The sequence below is a fragment of the Prionailurus bengalensis genome, chromosome B1 (assembly GCF_016509475.1).
Source record: "Prionailurus bengalensis isolate Pbe53 chromosome B1, Fcat_Pben_1.1_paternal_pri, whole genome shotgun sequence".
In the NCBI taxonomy this organism is placed as follows: domain Eukaryota; kingdom Metazoa; phylum Chordata; class Mammalia; order Carnivora; family Felidae; genus Prionailurus; species Prionailurus bengalensis.
The window spans coordinates 61,480,853-61,502,788 of NC_057344.1; the positions used below are offsets into that span (position 1 = coordinate 61,480,853).

Here is a 21,936-nt window from a genome sequence, read left to right on the forward strand (position 1 = left end):
GAATCTGTAAATCGAGGAAAAAAAATATATCATGCAGTGGCAAGTCCGGTTATGAGTGTGCCTGTTTGCTTAGCAATCTTGCCTGTCACTATACCACCCACCCATCATCATTATTTTCTAACATACCTGCCCCCCCCCGTTGCCCCCCACAGAATTATGATCAAGCAATTCTGGCACACATGGATACTTGCTTACAGTAGGATCCCATATTCTGAACTACTTGTAGTTTGCAAGACTTGACTTCTCTGTGCTTTCTAGTGTCTGCCTACATGTCTTTTAATTTGCTGGTGCTTCTGCGTGAAACATCTCTGCTTGCCATTTTTCAAGCTACAACTATGAACTGTGAGGCTATGTTCTCTGACCCTGAATATATCAGGATGAAGCAGATTTAACACTTTGTGTGTAGCTATGCTGTGTTCCTGCCATGCTGTGTCTTTATAGACTGTAAATTACATGAAAAACATGTCTATGTATTTTCATCTCTAGTGAAAACTAGATATTATTTTTTAAACATTACCATTGAGCCATATTAAAAATTGTTTGTTTTTGAGTACATTCAGAAGAAGGAAAAAGGAAGCAGAATTATATAGTCTATATCTCAGATGTGTGAAACTTTCTTTTTTTTCAACTTAAAACGCATGTATTATAGATATTTCTTGCTTTACATTAGATTATTCTAAATGAATCTTGTTTCCTTCAAATTGTTCTGGTAATTCGAGCTACAAAGTGCAATTAGGTGAGAACATCTTGTGCATTTCCTTATGAGTTTCATTTCTGCACTCGAGCGATAGTTTTTATGTTTTTCTTTTTTAAGGATAAGAAAACCGTAGTGAGAAGTAGTAAGCAATGTAGATTTACTTGCAAATCCAAGGAATTGTGAAAAGTGTATGTTTGTGTACATATTTGCATGCATACTTCTTGAGAATGATTCTTTCAAAATTGATTTCTGTCAAATCATACAATAAATTACAGAGGAATATCATATTTTATTATTTAAAGTGCATATATTATTTACTGCCTTGCTTAATATAAAATGAAGTGGGTGAATTTCAACCATACAACTTTTTGGTTTTTCTTTTGATTTCGAGGGAGGTATTTTAATGCGCTTTTCCGAATATCAACTCAATTCCATGCACACTTCTACATGTAAGTGTCAGATTTTCTTCAGTCTCTTGTGTGGACTTGATATAGCTATGGTAAATACATCTTCACTGGTTTAGTTCTAAAAGGGTGTGAAATAGCGATATAAGTTGTTTAAAAAAAACTATAAATTTAAAATGTTTATAATGTTTGGCTGCTGGTATCTAAAGTTACTCTTTTCTGACTTCCTAATTATATATTTTGGCTATTATATTGCCTAACGAAAAAAAAAAAGCCTCACAATGAAGCACAAGTTTAATTAATTAGTGGACACCTCAGAAAAGCAATTTGCACTGGTTTAAAAATTTGTTTATTCTGTAGATTGCTTATTGTAGAAGAGTCTATTAGCATGCATGCAGATTGTAATTTTTGTATTGGTTTCTATCATGTGTCGTTTAAGAGTTATTTAATGTTTTCTATTGTGTGTAGTTTATTTTAATTAGAGCTATAAAGCACACGACTCTTCATAATATTACCTATGTCATAAAATTTTACTCTGATTTATCTTGGTGTATGCTTTAATGCACAAACACATTTTCCCATGGTTAAATTTGTTGACAGTTCTTGAATTTTGATAAGTGTAGTCTAGGGGAAGTGAGAATGAACTGATGTGTGTCCTAAATCACATACCAATTAGAAACAAATTATTGTTATTGATTTTGTTTTTATTATCATAAGGAAAATATTATTTTAATGTAATTTTTACAACTGCCTAATGAGCTAAAATTTTTCAAACTTTTGGAAATGAGACATTTGATTATTCATTGGATTCATATAATTTCATCAGAAAAAACTGCAAACACAGATGCATGAAGTTTGGGAGGCTTGTGTCTAACTGCATCCCCTATATCACATCGATTAGTGTTGCTCAAGGTATGGTCTGCACTTGAATGCTCGTCTGCGACCTGTGTGGAATCAGTACAGAAACAGGGAGTAAAGATTGAAAGAAATGCCAAAGCAGTTTGAGAAAAAACATATATTGATTAACTCTAATAGTAGTGAATTTGGGTTTATGTTTTATGTGTATATTTTTATTTCATTTTTCAAACAATTCAATTTATTGTCTTTTTTCCCTTTTTGTCCTTTAAGAAATTTTTAAATATAATTTATTGTCAAATCGGCTAACATACAGTGTGTAAAATGTGCTGTTGGTTTTGAGGGTAGATTCGTGTGGTTCATTGCTTACATATGACACCCAGTGCTCATCCCAATAAGTGCCCTCCTCAATGCCCATCAACCTATTTCCCCCTCTCCCCAATGCCCCCATCCACCCTCAGTTTGTTCTCTGTATTTAAGACTCTCTTATGGTTGGCTTCCCTCCCTCTCTGTTTGTAGCTAATTTTTTCCCCTGCCCTTTGTCCTGCAGTAGATTTGGAAAAATGAAACTGGTTCTTTACCACACATAGTTTTTGAAACACTGCTATATATGTAGTACAGGTATACACAGTAGGCTTTTTGAATCCTGAAATTAAAGACACGAGTGGGATTTGAAATTCCTTTTCTTAAAAATCTTGACAATAGAGTAATGAAGTGTCAAATGAGGAAAAGAGTTTCCAGCACCCCATCTTGGTATTGAACCTCTAAGATGGCCCCTGATGATCCCCACATGTGGTATTCATGCTTTTGTGCTTGCATTTTCTGGACCTAATAACTCACTTCCAAGAAATAGTACAACAGTGGTAGGATACCATTCTGAAATTAGCTTTAAAAAGGCCGCATTCTATATTAGACATCTTCTCTCAGTCTCTGACAAGAGTCCTCACTCTAAGGAAAGCCACGTTGAGAGCTGCCCTGCAGAGAGGCCCGTGTGCAAGAACAGGAACCGAGCCAGTGAGGAACTGAACCTCTCAGTGCAAAAGTTAGGAAGGAAAGCAAACTTGGCAAAAAGCTGTATGAAAGATCAGATGATCTTCCCTTGGTCAAGCCTGCAGAAGAGAATGCAACCCTGGCTGGTACCCTGATTGCAGCATTGTGACAGACTTTCAGGCAGAGTCACTCAGCTCAGCATGCCCAGAGTCTTGACCTTTGGAAACTGTCAGAACAAACAGCCACTAAATTGTGGCATAATTTAGTATGCAGCCGTGGATAACTTATCCACCCTTCTTAAAGAGAGAAGGAGGTATCTCATCTACGACCCATGCACAGAGAATCAAATGGATTTCTGGCAACTTTTTGTAACCACTATCTTCCGTATAATCTTTTACTACTGATTGTAACTCTCTAGTATCCTGGGCTATTTTTAAAAACTACCGTGTTGATGTTTTTGATAGCATTATAGTTCCATGAGTGTTTTCAGACATGTGAAATCTAAAACTTAAATATGGGACAGACTCCAAGATACATACATGACTACATTTTTTAATTGAGCAAAGGATCATTTTTAAAGAAAGTTTTCTTTTCTCTGTAATTCTGAAAATCAAGGAGAAGAGAATAGCCACAAAGCAAAGCTTGGAGGGCAAGAATAAATTGTACTTTGGGTCAAAGATTTTGCAAACCAGTGAACTATGAACATAAACACTCTTACTGTAGATAATAGCAACTATGCATTAGAATCTCCAGGTATACATGATGACATCAAATGATAAAATAATGAAAACAAATAAAAAATTGCCTGCAAAACAAAAATGAAAATGCAGTGTGAACAAAACAGCTTCCAGTTTGTGTTTAAAAATAGGTATGTTGAAAAAGATAGTCACAGGTATTAGCCATGATAAAAGACCCAGCTGAAAAAACTGGAGTTAACTTATAAATATATTCTCCCTACTCCTTAATCTGAAGAGTTTATTTTTTGGTGTTACAGAGGAAAAAAATCACAAAAATACGTTCTTGACTCAATAATTAAATAACTAACACAGTTTTGTTTTTTTAAGATAGCACATCCTAGGGGCGCCTGGGTGGCTCAGTGGGTTAAGCGTCGACTTCAGCTCGGGTCACGATCTTGCGGTGCATGAGATCGAGCCCCACGTCGGGCTTGGGCTGACAGCTCGGAGCCTGGAGGCTGCTTCCGATTCTGTGTCTCCCTCTCTCTCTGCCCCTCCCCTGTTCATGCTCTGTCTCTCTCTGTCTCAAAAGTAAATAAACATTAAAAAAAAAAAAGATAGCACATCCTAAAAATAATATTTTGCTTTCATTTATGATGATTAACATTTTTTTCATTTTACACAGCATTTAGCTTATATTTTGAATTGTATTCTATTTCACTGACTGTATATGTAAAGATTTATATCAGACTGATAGTATGTGTTCAACATTTTCATATCATATAAATTCATTTTATTTATATTTGATATGATGAACCATTCTTATATTTGAACTGTACTCAATATTCAGTTACCTAGTTTTTTTTAATGACAAATTATGAAAACACAGGAAATACTGTTATAAATACTAAAGAGATGTGAAATAAATAGGAAAATATTAATATTTCATTACTTATTTGCTACTTACTGTTTTCTATTAATACCTTACAATTTTGCTCCAATAAGTGAACAGTAACTATAGCTTTGATTTACTAATGTGAGAAATGTCCTAGGATTAGAAAAACTCTTATAATACCTACAGGCATTTTATCTTAATTTATTCCTTGTTTTTCACTTCAAATTGAGGATCATGAGCTCATACAGAGGACACATTTGCAACCTGTTCCTAAAACACTTTTTTTGCGTCATAAAGATTTTGAGAATCATCATGCTTAGTTAGTTCAAAATTATGTATCTTGATTTCTTGTGCTGATATTTGAAACACCCATTCGTAGATTATATCCCAAGCTAGATGATAGACTTATGGTCAGAAGGGGGAAATGAAATTCTTGGAAAATTTATAAGCTTTATGATTTGAGGGTTCAATCACAAAGATACAGAACATTAAACACCTTAAACACGTCTTTCCTTCAAAAAATTTTGTTTCCCTATGTGGAAATAGAGCGGTATTCCATTATTGTTTTCTAATTTTTAAGTAAGTGTTCTTTTATGGGGGGAAGAACAATATAGGATAGTAGTACAGGGGTCTTTCTCAGTAGAAGACCAGCTTGGCAGGATTTCAGACTTTTTGGCCTTATGGTCTCGGTCATAACTACTCCATTCTGCCCTTGTAAACACCCAAGCCTACATAGAAGGTATGTAAAAGGATGGGTGTGGCTGTGTTCCAATAACATTTTAGTTATAAAACAGGTGGGGTCTGGCCCATGGGCCGCAGTTGCTGACTTGTGGTATGGTCAAATGTTCAAGCATGCAGGCCCTGGGCCACACTTCTGGAGTTCAAATCCCACCTCTATTTCTAACCTTCCATGCAAGCTTTACCAAATACTTAGTTTTTCCCTGCTTCATCCTCCTCATCTATAAAATAAGAGTGATATTAGAAACCCTTACCTCTTACAGATGCTGAGAGTAAAGTGCCTATAAGGGTTCCTGGTATAGGGTGAGAGAATAGGACTCCAAGCCACTGTTTTTCTCAATTTCTTTGTGTGTATTCATGTTCTTATAGTTATAAAGAAGATTCCCAGTATTTAAAAGTCCTTATTTCATTTATTAAGACTAAGTATATTTTATGCTTTTCCCTGGTGTTAGTTAGTGAATTACAAGTTTTGTTTATCAAAGTAAAAGTGGCCATATATATTCTGAAGGCATTTAACTTCAATTTGCAGAGATTTTCAGAGACAATTGAGGAATTCCCTCAATGGCATTGCCCTTTGGCACAATTCATTTTATTTATGTGTTTAATCTGTGGTAAGTCAGGGAGCAAAAGTGCTTTCTCGAAAATAAAGGGCTCACCAAAGTGTTACAAATGAATTCTTTCAGGGTCCTAGGACATCACTTGGAAAAATGAGTGGTACTTTGATAATAAATGTGACATTTGGGGGCCTGAAGCAGATAGTTTGTCTCAAATAGATAATTCGTTTATATCTAGACAAAGTTTACTCACTCTATCTCGTGATCAAGTCATGTGTTAAGTTTTTCTACACAGGGAAATTTCCCCTTTTGTGGAATTTACTGGCTTAACTACTATACAAGCCACTCTTCCCATAGTATGGTGAGATATGTAAATAAGTTTGTCGGAATAGATAACATATTAAAAAAAAACAGATTTCCAATGCTATTTTTTAGCTATAGAAGTGGCCGTGCCTCACGGTTTAGCTTAGCTTTTGAAGCACAGTAAACAGTAAGTGTTAATGTTAGTAGAGAAATTTTGAAGTTTTGTCTGACAGGGTTTGGGGAACATAATCACGAAATACAGAAATCCTAGGAAATTTACCTTCCTACTCTTCAAGTTGGGTTCACACAATTGTCATCATGGTGTTTTTACTTCTGCGTACATATAGAAAGGCTAACCAATAGTGTTTTACTTCTGCGTACGTATAGAAAGGCTAACCAAGTTTCTGCCAATAAGTGGAGCAGTTGCTTATTATACTTACCTTTGCTTTGATTCTGGAGATTTGAATCAAAAAACAAAATTGTTGTTGAAAGTTTAAAAATTAGGGATCTTCCTATCTTTCATGTTCCCCCTAAATGTAGACATTTTGCTGGTTTGCTTGCTCCTTGGGAATAAATAGAATCTTTCAGTGTGGGACTTTTGGCCCAATCTTTCCTCCCTTGAAGAGAACAAGGGACCAGAAGAAACACTCTTCATAATTCCTGATGTGCATGTGTCATCTGAACCTGAACTTCTCCAACTGGGGGTATTTCTTATAGTTGTTTTTGAAATCCCAGGTTGGCTTATTTGTGATCTAAATTGAAGCTTGAGAACAACCAATTTTTACACAAAGCTTTTTGAGACAAAAGAGATTGTGCCTGAATGAACACTTATGTGAAAATACTTTTATCTCTCATTCTGGCAAAATTCCTAAGATTTAATGAGGTGAAACCATTTTCGGGGGAAAAAAAAGCCTAGCGATGTGAGAACACAAAGAAAAATATCTAAAAATAGCTAATAGGCAAACTACTTTGCTTTTCTATGCTGTTTCAGATCCCCACAATGGCCAGACATTGACATTGCCCTTGACTTAACCAAAAGAACTAGGTTCATGTTTCACATTATGATTATAAATCTCTAGATAGCTATGGCCCCAAAGTAACCCAACATGACCGTGTTAATCTTTTTTTTTCCAAGATGTAAATTTCTTATTTGTAAAGCTATCTTGGAAAATGGTGTACTTCAAATAAGATAAAGCCTGTTACTTTTTTATCAAGTTTTTAATTTTAACTCCAGTATAAATAACAGGCAGTGTTATATTAGTTTCAGGTGTACAATACACTGATTGAACAATTCTATACATTACTCGGTGCTCATGATGGTAAATGTATTCTTAATCGCCTTCATCTATTTCATCCATCCCCCCACCCATCTCTTTTCTGGTAACCATCAGTTTGTTCTGTATAGTTAAGAGTCATTTTCTTGGTTTCTCTCTTTTTTTTTTCTTTGCTCATTTGTTTTGTTTCTTAAATTCCACATATGCATGAAATCATATGGTCTTTGCCTTTCTCTTACTGAGTTATTTTGTTTCATATTATACTCTCTACCTCCATCCGTGTTGTTGCAAATGGCAATATTTCATTCTTTTTTATGACTGCCTAATATTTCACTGTGTATATATGCCACATCTTCTTTATCCATTCATCTATCATTGGACACTTGGGCTGCTTCCGTAATTGGGCAATTGTAAATAGTACTGCAATAAATTAGGGGTGCATATATCGTTTCAAATTAGTGCTTTTTGTATTATTTGGATAAATACCCAGGATTGCAATTACTGGATTGTAAGGTAGTTCTATCTTTTAATGTTTCCACAGTGGCTGCACCAATCTGCATTCCTACCAATAGTTCGTGAGGGTTCCCTTTTCTTTACATCCTTGTCATCACTTGTTTTTAATAGTTTTGATTTTAGCCATTCTGACAGGTGTGATGACTGTATTATTCTGAGGGAGTTAATTAAATATGGCTGAGGTTTTGCCATGGACATATATATATATATAATATATATATGTATATACATATATATATTATATATATATAATATATGTATATATATATTCTCCAATTAATTCCTGCTAATCCGTATAGATGTTGATGATTTCAAACACTGTGTGGCATCAACATGTTGCTTTCACATTGTTGAGCTTCAGTGCTAATGATGTTAGTCTCACATCTGTTCCTCGTTCTACTTCTCTTTGATATTTTATGAGTGGAGTCACTACTGCAATGAAAACTTACCCACATCTTCTTGGGGGATGTCGCTGATAGCTGTACCACTTTAGATGAGTCTGAGGTGATAGCAGAAAACTTGCCTTCTTGCATTAACTACAATCATAAATGATAGGCTTTAAAAAAGTTCACCGCATCTTACATTTGATATGTGGGAAGGCATGCAGTTTGGACATCACTTTCAAAAATGTTTTGAGGAATTCATGGTCCTTTCTAAGGAACCAGAAAAATTAAAGGACTTCGTTAGCAGTAATGAGAGGCTGGCCAATGGTGATGTTGCCCAAACATACCAACAGAAATGAAGCTGGCATTTTCGATAAGCAAGTATGCTTTATCACCTCTTTTATGTTGCATATTGTACAGATATTTATATTTTTTATAACTAATCCCACAGCACCTTTGCCATATAGGAAGGTATTTTCCCTCCAACTTTAGTCGCAGGAATCTGAGTTTTACATCGTTTTCTAAAATGATGCAGCTAATAAGTGCTAAAGTCAGACTTAAATTAAGTTTTCCTGTCTCCAAATCCACCACTTATTCTCATTGTCTAGTTTTCATTGTATGTTTTGTTTTGTTATGATTCAGGAGAAATTCCAACTCCTCCCCGTGTGTGGAATGACTAGTAGTCATCATCCCCACACACCGAGATGTAATTTAAAAAACAAAAGTTATTAAATGAGTGCATTATGATTCTCAGCCAAAGTTTTGAGACTTGAGTGGAGGACTTTAGTTTGAAAGTTTAATGTCCAAGAATTCTTTATTCTGTAATGGTTTTACAAAGATATTTTAAGAAGGGACTAAGTAATCAATAAGTTTTTAGTTATCCAGTTGTGTGATCTTCCCTTCACCTGATCCTAGATAACTTATTGCAGTACCTACTAATGGAGACAGCCATAATATACCACTGTCTTCACATAACCCTACCTCAATCTGAATATAAGATTGATAGGAATAATTTCTGAAGTTTTCTTTCTTCCTTCTTTGCCTTTCATTTGAAATTGGTAAGGTGGGAAGGTGGTGATGAGTGAGTGATTAGTCACAATAAGGAAAAACTTTTGCAACAGTTTAATATTTTTTAATATTGTAATTTGAAGGAAACTCTACGCCTGATGTGGGGGCTCAAACTCACAACCCTGAGATCAAGAGTCACGTGCTTTGCCAACTGAGCCAGCTAGGCACCCCTAAAATTTTTGAATAAGTAAAATAGGGAAGTGTATTTATTTCTGTAATTAAAATGTGCAACATTTTCCTCTTTGAACATCGGAGTTATTAGCAAAGAGGTTAGAATGAAGATTCAAAGAATCTCTACTTGACCTTTTTGGATTCCCTGGGTTCTGTAGATTTCCAATGCATTCACTTTAGTATGTTTAAAAGTGTGGAGTTAGGAAATGTTCAATCAAGGAGCCTCACCATGATTTTCTGCTCTTTCTCACAACAGTGACAATAGCTTATTAATTTGAAGAGTTAAAGTGTGTTTTATCTACCATAAATGATGATACAGCTTATTAATTTGCACAGTTAAGTATGTTTTATCTACCATAAAATGTGATATGTATGAGGGACATCTACACGGCTCTAAGGGTGGTAAAACAGTAAATACAATAGAGTTAGTCAATGTGCTTTGCTTTTTAAAAAATCTTTTCAGTATACATTGCCCCGCATTACTGTGGTATAGTCATAGTCATGTTTACTAAATGTACAGTAAGTATATTGTAATGATTCTTTTCCATATTAAAGATTTCAACTTTAGGCAAGATTTAATTAGGTATGCATTTTTCTTTCAAGCTTCCAATTGCATTTTGATGAACTCCTTAGATATTCAATTATCATGTGACTGATTTGCATAAAATCTACTTATACTATATGGGCTAGTGCAGACTCACTTGGTATTATTGCTGCTCTATTGATGGTTTCATTTACTATTGTACTAGTGGAAAAATGAAGCTGTATAACTGGAAACTGGGAAGATACCTTCATAGCTTATTAGCTTAGGGTAATTATCTGCATGTTCTATTGCACATTGAATTGCAACTGAAAGTATTGCATTATAATATTTAGGTGAAGTGACAATGAAGAATAATTAAATTATTATACTAAACATTGACTTGCACTGAAAATGAACACATTTATTGAAAAACATTTCTATAACATGTAAACAGTGTGTTCCCTTTTGATAACTATTGTTTCTCTCTTGTTCCTCTTTTTATTTTTTTATTTATTTGTTTTTTTTTTATAATTTGCTGCTTGCCATTGCAGGAAGTAGAGGTTTGTATTCAGCTTCTGTATTTCATATTTTATTCTATATTTATAATTTACTTACTCGTATACACTCAATTCACATTATTTTCTTCCTTAGGATGATTATTTCCACACTTGGAGTCCAGGAAAGGCCTTCGATCAGGGTAAGAATCTATTTTATTTTTAAATTAAAATCATTACATATTTATAATCAGTGTACTTTAAACATGATATTTATTATTGGTTAGATTCTTAAAATACTAAATAAGAGAGCTTAGATAATGGGACAATTCATACAAAAATTAATTACAGTAATAAGCGAATTAGGTAACATGATTATGCCAGGATGTCTTTTATGTTTAGATACATATCTTAGATTACTGATTTAGGCTTCTGAACTTTATCGTGCCCATTTTTATTAGTTGATACTAGTCACTTAATCCAGTTTTCAAGTATATTCAAGCACATTCACTAGGATATAGATTTATTTGTGCAAGATTTCAAAACAGATGACTTTATAGTCTCTGTTTCAGTTAATAAAAACTTCCATTTAAAACAGAGCAGACTTGAGACACCTGGGTGGCTCAGTGGGTTAAACGTTGGACTTTGGCTCAGGTTATGACCTCGTGGTCTGTGAGTTCGAGCCCCACGTTGGGCTCTGTGCTATCAGCTCAGAGCCTGGAGCCTGCTTCAGATTCTGTGTCTCCCTCTCTCTCTGCCCCTCCCCTACTCATGCTCTCTCTGTCTCTCAAAAAACGAATAAACGTTAAAAAATAATTTAAAAAAACATAAAACAGAGAAGACTGATAATTAGACTCAGCTGGGGTCTTAGTAAGACCCAAAAGGAAAAGCTATATATAACACTAATGTTCTCCCACATCCACTCACAGTTTGTGCTTCTCTTTATGTACTGGAGAAGGAAAAGCAGGAAATATACATGAGATAGGAAGATGCGCATGAGAATAGAAACACCAAGCTCAATGCAGTCATAAGCTATATAAGTAATTAGATTTGTTTGCTAAATTCTGTAATATTAGAACCAGAGACTCTTCCTTTTAAAGTCTGGAAAAAAAGAAATTGCTGCTTTACATTGACTGAAGTAACCTTATGAAATATATTACTTCCTGAAGGAGTACCATTTAAAAATAGAAATCATTTTTTAAAATTTCTTTTTAACTTTTACTTATTCTTGAGGGAGAGAGAGAGAGAGAAAGAAAGAGTGTGAGCAGGGGAGGGGGAGAGAGAGAGAGGAGAGGGAGACACAGAATCTAGGTAGGCTCCAGGCTCTGAGCTGTCGGCATAGAGCCCGATGCGGGGCTCAAACTCATGGACTGTGAGATCATGACCTGAGCCGAAGTCGGATGCTTAACCAACTGAGCCACCCAGGCGCCCCAAAATAGACATCGTTTTTAGGAATGAGTTGTAATGTGTTAGTAGGGGAAGCTTGGGGTACTTGGCTATGTCATTTAATATGTGTAATGAATGATTTCTGAGTGGGAACCAACCTGGGTGGACCTAGCTGGGGACTGTCATCAACATTGATGGTAATCTGCAGTGTGAAACACTCATTCATATCCAATCCCCCCTTTAATATTAGTTTGTTTCTCCTATATACTTCATGTAATTTTATTATTATTATTATCCAGAGTGTTTATTTGTAGAGTCTACATTTTATATTCAACAAATTTGTTTTTGGATTTCGTTAACAATATAAGTCAAGCCAACTGTACTCAAAGACAGGCAATTAAAAAGCGTAATGACATGCAGACTGAGTTATATCTGCAAGCTTTCTTGGGAAATGAATTTTTATGATGGACTCATAATCCTTGAAAAATCAGAATTTTCTATGAAATGGATGTTAACACTTAAATTTGCCATACTTGGTGCATCCAATTACAATAAAGATGCATGTGTGTGTTTGATAATTTGTTGAACTACAGTTTATCGCCTGTTAAGGAAAAAAACAAGGAGAAGAAGGAAAGATTGCTGTAGGCAGCTGCCAAACCCTGGTAAAATTGATTCAGTTTCATTTTCAAAGAGGTTTTTAGCCTACTAATTTGTCAAAAATATCATATTTATTGGGCAGAGGGAAGCTCATGACATGATAATAGCTAATATTTATACAGCGTCCTATATCCAGTCACTATTCGAAGTATTCAGTATATTAGTTCATTTAATCTTTGCAACAACCTTGTCAAGTAGATGAAGAAGGTGAAGTACTTATTGAGCTCCTACTCAAGATGATATTCCTGCAAAGTGGCAGAGTCAGGATTTGGATTCAGGCAATCTGACCCCTGAAACCCATGTCCTAATTACTATGTGACACTGTCACTCATATGATAGCATTAAAATGAAATAATGACATACTATTTTGAATACCAGATTTTGAAACAATATTTTGTAGATTATCAGACCCTGGGTTTTGGCTGATTGAACATGCATAGTTGATGTTTTGCATCAAAAGGAAAAAAAAAAGAAAAATGGAAAAAAGTTAGATTGAGATACATGTATTTGTTTTCTATTTGTTTTGGCTTTCAGTCCTATTAACTAACCTATCTGTAGACCATACTGAGGAGTGACAAAAATTATCCTATTCTCATTTAGTTCTGAGTAAGATAGATAGTTCACATCATTTGGATAGAAGAGCTTGAGATATGCTGATTTCAATGCTTCTTGTTTTTTTATGAGGAAGAGATCTTCTGTTAAGTACTAGTTTCAAAATATGATTGAATTTTTGAACATAAAATAATTCATGACTTTTTATGAGTAGTTTTTAAATATATTTCTCATGGTGTATGGACATCAATATCACATCAATATAAGTTGATTTTCTGCAGTTTCCTTTTTGGGGGTGTTTACCTATTTCTTGAATGAAGAAAAAAGTTATCTTAGCATTATATTTTATATGCTGATATTATACCATTTTTACAGTATCTATTTTAAATTATATTTTACTTACTTTTCAATAGACTGGTCCAGAAAATATGCAGAAATTAAAGTACTACTCATGAAAATATTAATATTTCATGACAGAAATGGCATTTCTCATCACCAAACCGTTTCTACATATATGCGTAAATTTGCACATGCATACATAAATAAGCATACATATATTTGCATATGCATAGATACACATGTATTTGCAGCTACAAGCTTTCTTCTAGGTAAAACTCAGATGGTTGTTCATATATAGCTTATTTACCTTGTGGTTTCACTGTGACAAATTTTCTTTTTTTTAAAGTTTACTTATTTGCTTTGTTGGCGGGGAGGGGCGGAGAGAGCAGGAGAGAGAAACCCAAGCAGATTCCACACTGTCAGTGTAGAACCCTGAGGTGGGGCTCAAACTCAGGAACCATGAGATCGTGACCTGAGGCAAAATCAAGAGTAAGATGCTTAACTGACTGAGCCACCCAGGCGCCCTGACACATTTTTTATCTTGTGCGTTTCCTTTCATAAGTCAGAATGTTTTTTACATCGATTTCATTTTACCACTAAAACAGTAAGAGTTTGGGGAAAATGTAATAGTTTCAACTGAATTTAAGTAAAACTATTTTGGTGATGGAAAATTCTGCTTTATAATAAAGTAAAGCATACTGGTGCCAAATATAAATTTCTTTTTATTTCTCCACATGGATTTTCTGTGCCATTACTTTTTTTTTTAAAGATTATTTATTTATTTTTGAGAGAGAGAGTGAGCACAAGCAGTGGAGGGGCAGAGAGAGAGGGAGGGAGACACAAAATCCAAGGCAGGCTCCAGGCTCTGAACTGTCAGTGTAGAGCCTGACACAGGGCTCAAACCCATGAATGATGAGGTCATGGCCTGAGCCAAAGTCGGATGCTTAACTGACCGACCCACCCAGGCTCCCCTATGCCATTACTTCTATTCATTAGTGTGGCTAATCATGAGTTGACAGAATAGAATTGAAAGAAGTTTTAATGAGGATATGTATCTTCTTGAATATGACATGAAGGTTTAATGTTTACTGTTACAAACTTAAAGGAGAAATGCATAGATGAACCTAGAAAAACATTTTAAACAATTCAATAAATTCTTTGAATAGATAGGCTAGAGTTGTAAAAAGCCAGGTTTTTTTCCTTTCATGCCATTAACATAAAATTGTTTCTGGTCATGGATTAATTTGTATTTATAATAGATAAGTCACTGAATTTTTTTTACAGGAATTCCTGTCAGTTGCTTAGAGAATCTGCTTGTACTAAAGTGTTATATGTACAAGGATCACCTTTTATTAAAAAATTATTTTCTCCAGTATATGATATCCAGTTGCCCGGAGATAAAATAGTTGGAAGCAAAATGTGCTTTGCGTATATTTCCCTAATTTTACTATCTAATCCGGCTTGGAGTTGTTCCTCTTGGTATCCACTATGGCAGCGAATTACAATCAATAGACTAATAATAAAGATGTTGAATTTAAATAGATTGAGAGATTTCAAGACGAATCAGTTTCACGTTGTTGATGTATTTCCCCTGCTCAGGCAGATTTCTGGATTATGGAAAGAAGGGTGAGGGGTGTGATTACTGACAGATCAGCGTACTTAAGCCACTTCACAGACCCTTGTCAGGGGCTTTCTTCCTAAATCTGGAACTCTGTGCAAAGGGCAGCCTGAATTCTACTGGCTCATTAGTGGCATGGAAATCAACACAAGTTCCTCCAGAAGTTGTGTGCTAGGAGACCGCTGCTAAACTTAAACTGCTGAGTCTAGGCAGGAGAGACAGATGCGTGAACAGCTAACCTGGTATCTATATAAGCCATTCTTGCAAGGATTGGTGGAAAGTTAGAACAAAGACTCAGCTCTTTTGAAGGACAGTGGGATGCTCAGCCATATACTTATTCATTGTTTCTCTGTTATCAGGATCAGTTATTAGAGTTTCATCTGCTCCCCATAAATTTCCCCATCCTTTGCAAAACATCTCACATATACGAACAGTCACATCCTGACATATCCCTTTGCAGTCAGTCTCTGGCTACAAAGGAAAAGCTGTTGAGATTTCCTCCGGAACTTTTATTCCCTTCGATGAACAGAGCTATTCATTGTATTATGGCTATAATTATTTTTGAAACTGAGAAAGACTAGTGTTTGGAAAATGCACCACCGACTTATCTTTCCCTCCTTAAAATACTCGAGCATACTTTTTAAGGCATAGTATATGTGGATTGCACAATGTAGGTATTGCCTCTCTCCCAGATGACTTTAATTTTCACGTGTTTATATGAGGATCTTTGTTTTTCATTGTCTTAGATGGTATTTATTGATAGTAGTCTGAAACAATAGGTAGGTCTGATCCATGCTTCACAATAGAGGCATGGTAGTACCATAATGCTGCTTTGTTTGAGCACTTGGGGCTTTTGGCATTTTTCTAGTGGAAGAATTGGTGTTCTCAGAATTGGGATTCAGTGGGGACAATATGCAAAGATAATTATATGATCATAATATTTTCTAAAAATGCTTTCAATCGTTTAAAATGTAAATTCCGAACCGTTAATTGATCTGAATCATTATTTGATCAACTCCCAAGAATTGATTTAGTATTTTTGTATCATTTTGGACAAATTACTTGTTAGGTATTCAAGTGCTAATAACCATGTCATTTTACATCATACATTATTTATATTATCCTTGTTGGCAACTTTGGCTTATAGGAGCCCTCTAGAAAACCTGCAGAAAAATAATATTCAACTTAGAAACTAACAGTTCATGTTCATTTGCTCTATGTTGGGTTTAGTACCTAAGAGCTACATAGTGATTCTAAGTGAGAAATGTACTTTCTCTTCCTATCAAATTCTAATGTTTAAATACAAGAACGTTATTTAACTTGTTTTACCCAACAATCTAGGAAAATAAATATAGGAATATTTCATAAAATATAGGAATCAGAATCGTACATTGCTCTGTTGTGTTAGTATTACTTTATTCATTGGATAATAAGCATTGTGTAGAGGATTATATTTTTAATTTACAAGATAAAATGAAGATTAATAATACTTCATTTGGTTCATATCACAGACGCCTACATATGTGTTTAAGAAGGTAAATTATATTTCTTTCCTTTTAATGACCTTATGTGTTACTAAATTATGACTCAAATTTATAGAGCAAGAGATTGATTAAATATACTTAAAAGACTTTAAGAAATCAGATTCTTATCTCAGACCTTGTTAACCTAACAGAGTAATAAGTATTGTGAATATTGAAAAAAAAACAGTAGATACATATGGAAGTCATATTGTTTAAAGTTTATTTATTTTGATTTTTTTTTCATTTTTTTTTTCAACGTTTTTTTTAATTTATTTTTGGGACAGAGAGAGACAGAGCATGAACAGGGGAGGGGCAGAGAGAGAAGGAGACGCAGAATCAGAAACAGGCTCCAGGCTCTGAGCCATCAGCCCAGAGCCTGACGTGGGGCTCGAACTCACGGACCGTGAGATCGTGACCTGGCTGAAGTCGGACGCTTAACAGACTGCGTCACCCAGGCGCCCCTAAAGTTTATTTATTTTGGGAGAGAGATAGAAGGAGAGAGAAAGCATGAGTGGGGCAGGGAGAGAGAGGGAGAGCGAAAGAATCCCAAGCAGGCTCTGCTCTCAGTGCAGAGCCCGACATGGAGCTCTATCCCACGAACCTTGAGATCATGACCTGAGCTGAAAACAAGAGTGGGACATTTAACCAGCTGAGGCACCCAGGCACTCAGGAAGTCATATTAAAAAAAAAAAAATTAATGTTTTCATTATTATTTTTTTTGAGACAGAGAGAGACAGAGCAAGAGCAGGGTAGGGGCAGAAAGAGAAGGAGAAACAGAATCCAAAGCAGGCTCCAGGCTCTGAGCTGTCAGCACAGAGCCTGACAAGAGGCTTGAACTCATGGACTGTGAGATCATGACGTGAGCTGAAGTCGGACACTTAACCGACTGAGCTACCCAGGCGCCCCAGGAAGTCATATTTTTAACAAGAATCTTCCACTGACTAGAGAGGTAATGTTTATTCCTGCCTACACATGAAAATTACTAAACATTCATGTAAAAAGCATGATCTGGGACTGATCCTGCACACTTTGTGTATGCCTCTGTGTGTGTGTGTGTGTGTGTGTGTGTGTGTGTGTGTTTTAAATACAATCTATCCTAATGAGTGTGAATGTTTTTGTCTTTTAAAATCTGCATTTTTTATTTTGTGCAGATACAGTGGGGAATCACAGGGTATAAGTAATTACTTATCAAAATAATTCTTCTCAGTGATTCTGTTTGCAGTACAAAGAGATATTTCTGGTGTTGGTGGTACAGTGGTAAGCATAGCTGCCTTGCAAAGAGTTATTTTTGTCCAGATAGCTTAATTTTGAAGGCAACCACAAATGTCAGGGAATTTTAAATAACCTAGTCACCTTTTCAGATCTGGTACCAGAAACAGGTGCTAAAACAGATTTAGGAATGGGTTTTGGGAATCAAGGAAATCCCCCCAAAATAAAAATCATCATTACCACTGAACAAGTACTTCCTATGTGTCAGATATTATATATGAGGCAATCATTGTACTAATCTTAAAAAGTGGATATACTCTTTAATTTGCAAAAGAAACTGAAGTTGAGAGGGGTTGATAAAGGTAACAAAACTAGTAAGTGTTGTGGCTGGGATTAAAATTTTATTAGTGGATTAGAAGTCTATTTTCTCTTTCAGTATGCAATATGGCTTTAGATTTAGCTCATCCTGTATGCACATTTTTGGTCTGTTTCTCAACTCAGAGATACATCGTTTTCATGCAAAGACATGGTAGGAATGACACAGGGGAACATAGGTAGCTAAAAGGTCAGCCATCAGGTACACATTGGATCACATTTAGAATTGCTCCTAACAAGGAAAGGATGCGTTTATAAATTTTATTCTAATTTTCAGAGTGTAGGAATATAGATTTTTAAACTCACTTATATAATTGTTATCTAATAAGTACAAGTGTTGTTGCATTGGGGTGTATTTCTATCGCCTGGGAATAACTTGCAGCATATCTGTGAGACAAGAAATTCTTTCAAAGATGTACAAAAGCTTCTGAGGAATTCCTTCTTGGAAGTTACTTTTCACTGGTATCCTGGCCACAATTCTCACCCCACTTCCTTATGTGAAATGTGGAAAAGAAGTGTATGTGTTTGTAGTGCATTAAAGCATTGGCATTGAAACTCAGAGGCGGTTTTGTCCAGCCACTCATACGGTTAAGGGACTTTTGCCCTCTTAACTGTTTCCTATGTCCAGCCTTGACTTTCCACTTGGATATGCCGTTCCATCTTCACAAAACACTTAATATTTGAAAATTGCTTCTTAAACTAAAATCTGTTTTCTTGTGTCCAATTCTTGGCCCTGTACTCTTGATCAAGAGTGAGTAAATTCAGCTTTCTACATGAAAATTATTTGAATATTTGGAAGTAGCCAATATGGTACTCTTTTTAGAAGACTTTAAATTGGTTAATTAATCAATTAATTTTAAAATTAGTGAAAAATTTTTTATTAGAATACTACGTTGCTCATCATATAGACACATTAGCCACAGTTTCTTTCAGTTCTAACATTTCATAAATACTTTTTTTATAGATTGGCAATTTTGCTATTTAGTCCTAGATATTTTTTTTCTCTCCTCTTAAGCATATTTCTTGATAATTCTACCAGGCTTTCCTCCTTTGTGCATTAATTGCATGACATAACTGAAGTAAATGGTTGATAGGCAGGAGAATTGAGTAGGCATTTGACTGGGTTATCTAGACATGAGTTTAAATCACTATTATGGCAATACAGGCTATATTACCTTATGCAAGTAATTTCACCATTATAGAGTTGTTTTCCCTTAATATGAGTAAGTTCCTAATTCACATAGTTGTGAAACAATATAATAGTAAATTCCTAATTCACATAGTTGTGAAACTGAATAAAAAGTTTGCAAAACCTATGCATTCAGTAATATGTGAAATGTTCAGTAAGTGCTTTTCCTTCTCTCGCTCCTATTTCTTCTGAATGAAATAAGTAAGCTTTTACTGCTTTTATGCATTTGAAAACACGTTTTGTCCTAATATAGGAATTTGTTCATTCTATGTAGTATTTCAATAATCAGAATGGCCCTATAAGTTATTGGACTCAATACTCCTGAACAATAGTTACTTTGAGAGTTTTTATGAAAAATTTATCGTCCTTGACACGTTTGAAGGAATTTGTATTTTTTAAGACTTTGAGTGAAACAAACTGTTGCTTTACCATATTAAGTAACATAACTTACAGTTTTGTAATTAACATAATGAGATGTATTAGGCTTGTATGTGGCACATGTGTATGCTGAGAAAGAATACCAGTGGTGGAATCAATAATTCATATTTTGTTTTTCCAGCTTTTCCAATTGTTAATATAAAACTCAATTTTATACAATTAAAAAACAGACTTCGTAAAATAGTAATATCAGAAAGTCTCCTTTGCTTTATTATTACTTTTCTAACTTTAAATAATAAAGATATTACTAAGGCTTTTTAAAAATAGACTTCATTTTTCAGGCCATTTTAAATTTATAGCAAAATTGAGCAGAGATTCCCACATACCCCCTTTGCCCGGACACATACACAGTCTTCCCCATTGTCAACATCCTCCACCAGAATGAGGGACCTGCACAGACACATCGTAATCACCTAATGTCCCTAGTTGATGTCATTGTCATGGTGTTATACATTGTGTAGGTTTAGACAAATGTAGAAAGACACGAATCTGTCATTACGGTATCATAGAGTGTATTTACTGCTCTAAAATCCTCTGTGTTCTGCCGATTCATCCCTCCCTTCCCCTAACCACTGGCAATCACTGATCATTTTATTGTCTCCATAGTTGTGCCTTTTCTAGGATGTCATATAGTTGGAGTCATGCCATGTGTAGCCTTTCCAGACTGACTTTGTTCACTCCCAGTATGCATTAAGTTTCTTCCGTGTATTTTCATGGCTCGATAACTCATTTCATTTTAGCATTGAATAATATTCCACACAGTTTATGTATTCTTGCACCTACTGAAGGACTTCTTGGTTGCTCCTAAGTTTTGGCAATTATGAATAAAGCTGCTATAATCAACTGTGTGCAGGTTTTTTTTTTTTTTTGTGGACATAAGTTTTCAATTCAATTGGATAAATACCAAGAAGTGTGATTGCTGAAACATATGGTGAGTGTATGTTTATTTATGTAAGAAACTGCCAAACTGTCTACCAAAGTGGCTGTACCGTTTTGCATTCCCTCTAGTAGTAAATGAGAATTCACATCACTTATTTGCATAATTTGCTTGCCCTTTAGGTATTTCAGACTGCAACCCTTTCAAAGCATCAGGAAATAAACCATCAACTGTTTGCCCATTTTATCTAGAAATTCTGTGTACGTGTTCAGAACCACTTGATTATTTCTGATTATATGCGAGCCCATCTTTTTAATCTTAAGAAAAATATTATTTTACTTTATAAAAGGTGTTTTAAGTATGAAAAGCTCTTAAATATGGATTATTTTTCCTTCCACATATTAATTTTGGATATGTTGGTAGATCAGGGATATTATAATCAAGCCACTCCTCAAACTCACCTGGGGAGTATTTTGTGTACATAACTTCATACCTTGCCCACTGCATTGTCAGCTCAAGGAGTGGATTCTTTCCCTGTACTTTCTACTTCTCACAAACTCTCCAACAAATGCATTCGTTCTCGACCTGTTCTGAGCTTAAGTTAAAAAAAAAAGTTACGTAACTCCTTATTGTATTCCTTGTTTTTATTCCCAATGCTACAAGTAGCAAATACATTGCATTATCTGTTACTTTGAGATATTTATTACTACATCTGCTATATCTAATTAAATGACTAAAGAAAAGCTTAATGAGTGGAAGAATGGGAATTTGAGTATGATTTTGGCTCATTCAAATACAAGCAGATGAGTTTGGTTATTTGATACAATACTGATTTTTGAAGAAGTTATACTTTATTGTGTTTAAGTTATAATTTACATTTATTATTTAGTTTATTGACAGCAATTTGACTTCTTTAAAGAGCATTTTCCCAGGATTTTCATGTACATTGTTTCATTTGACCTTCACTCACACACAAAATCTTTCAAAGTTTACAAGGGGAGTAAGACTGTTGTTAATTGTAACACATGAAGAAACTGGAAGTAATTTGGGTTTTGTTTGCTCAGGTTACATCAATATTCATAAATGCAATTGAAATTAGTATTCAGATCTAGATACTAATCTTGTTGTTTTCTAACATGTTTTTGTTGTTTCTGTTCATTTATTAATGGTTTAATAACAAAACAGCCTACTAATTTAGCTCACTTTGTTAAAGTGTAATTTTCAAGTGTCTAAAAAA

The 21,936-nt window shown here is 34.8% G+C and overlaps 1 protein-coding gene across 3 annotated transcripts in view; it reads left to right on the forward strand.

Annotated features, from left to right (window-relative positions):
* The window catches only part of SPOCK3 (SPARC (osteonectin), cwcv and kazal like domains proteoglycan 3), a 495,206-nt gene that overhangs the window by 155,347 nt on the left and 317,923 nt on the right, over positions 1-21,936 (forward strand). For 2 of the 3 annotated variants that reach the window (XM_043565988.1, XM_043565979.1), the window contains exons 3-4: positions 10,594-10,602; positions 10,694-10,739. In XM_043565988.1, coding sequence (XP_043421923.1) covers positions 10,594-10,602; positions 10,694-10,739 — 55 coding nt within the window. The remainder of the gene's footprint in view (positions 1-10,593; positions 10,603-10,693; positions 10,740-21,936) is intronic. The other variant, XM_043565996.1, reaches the window with a different exon arrangement.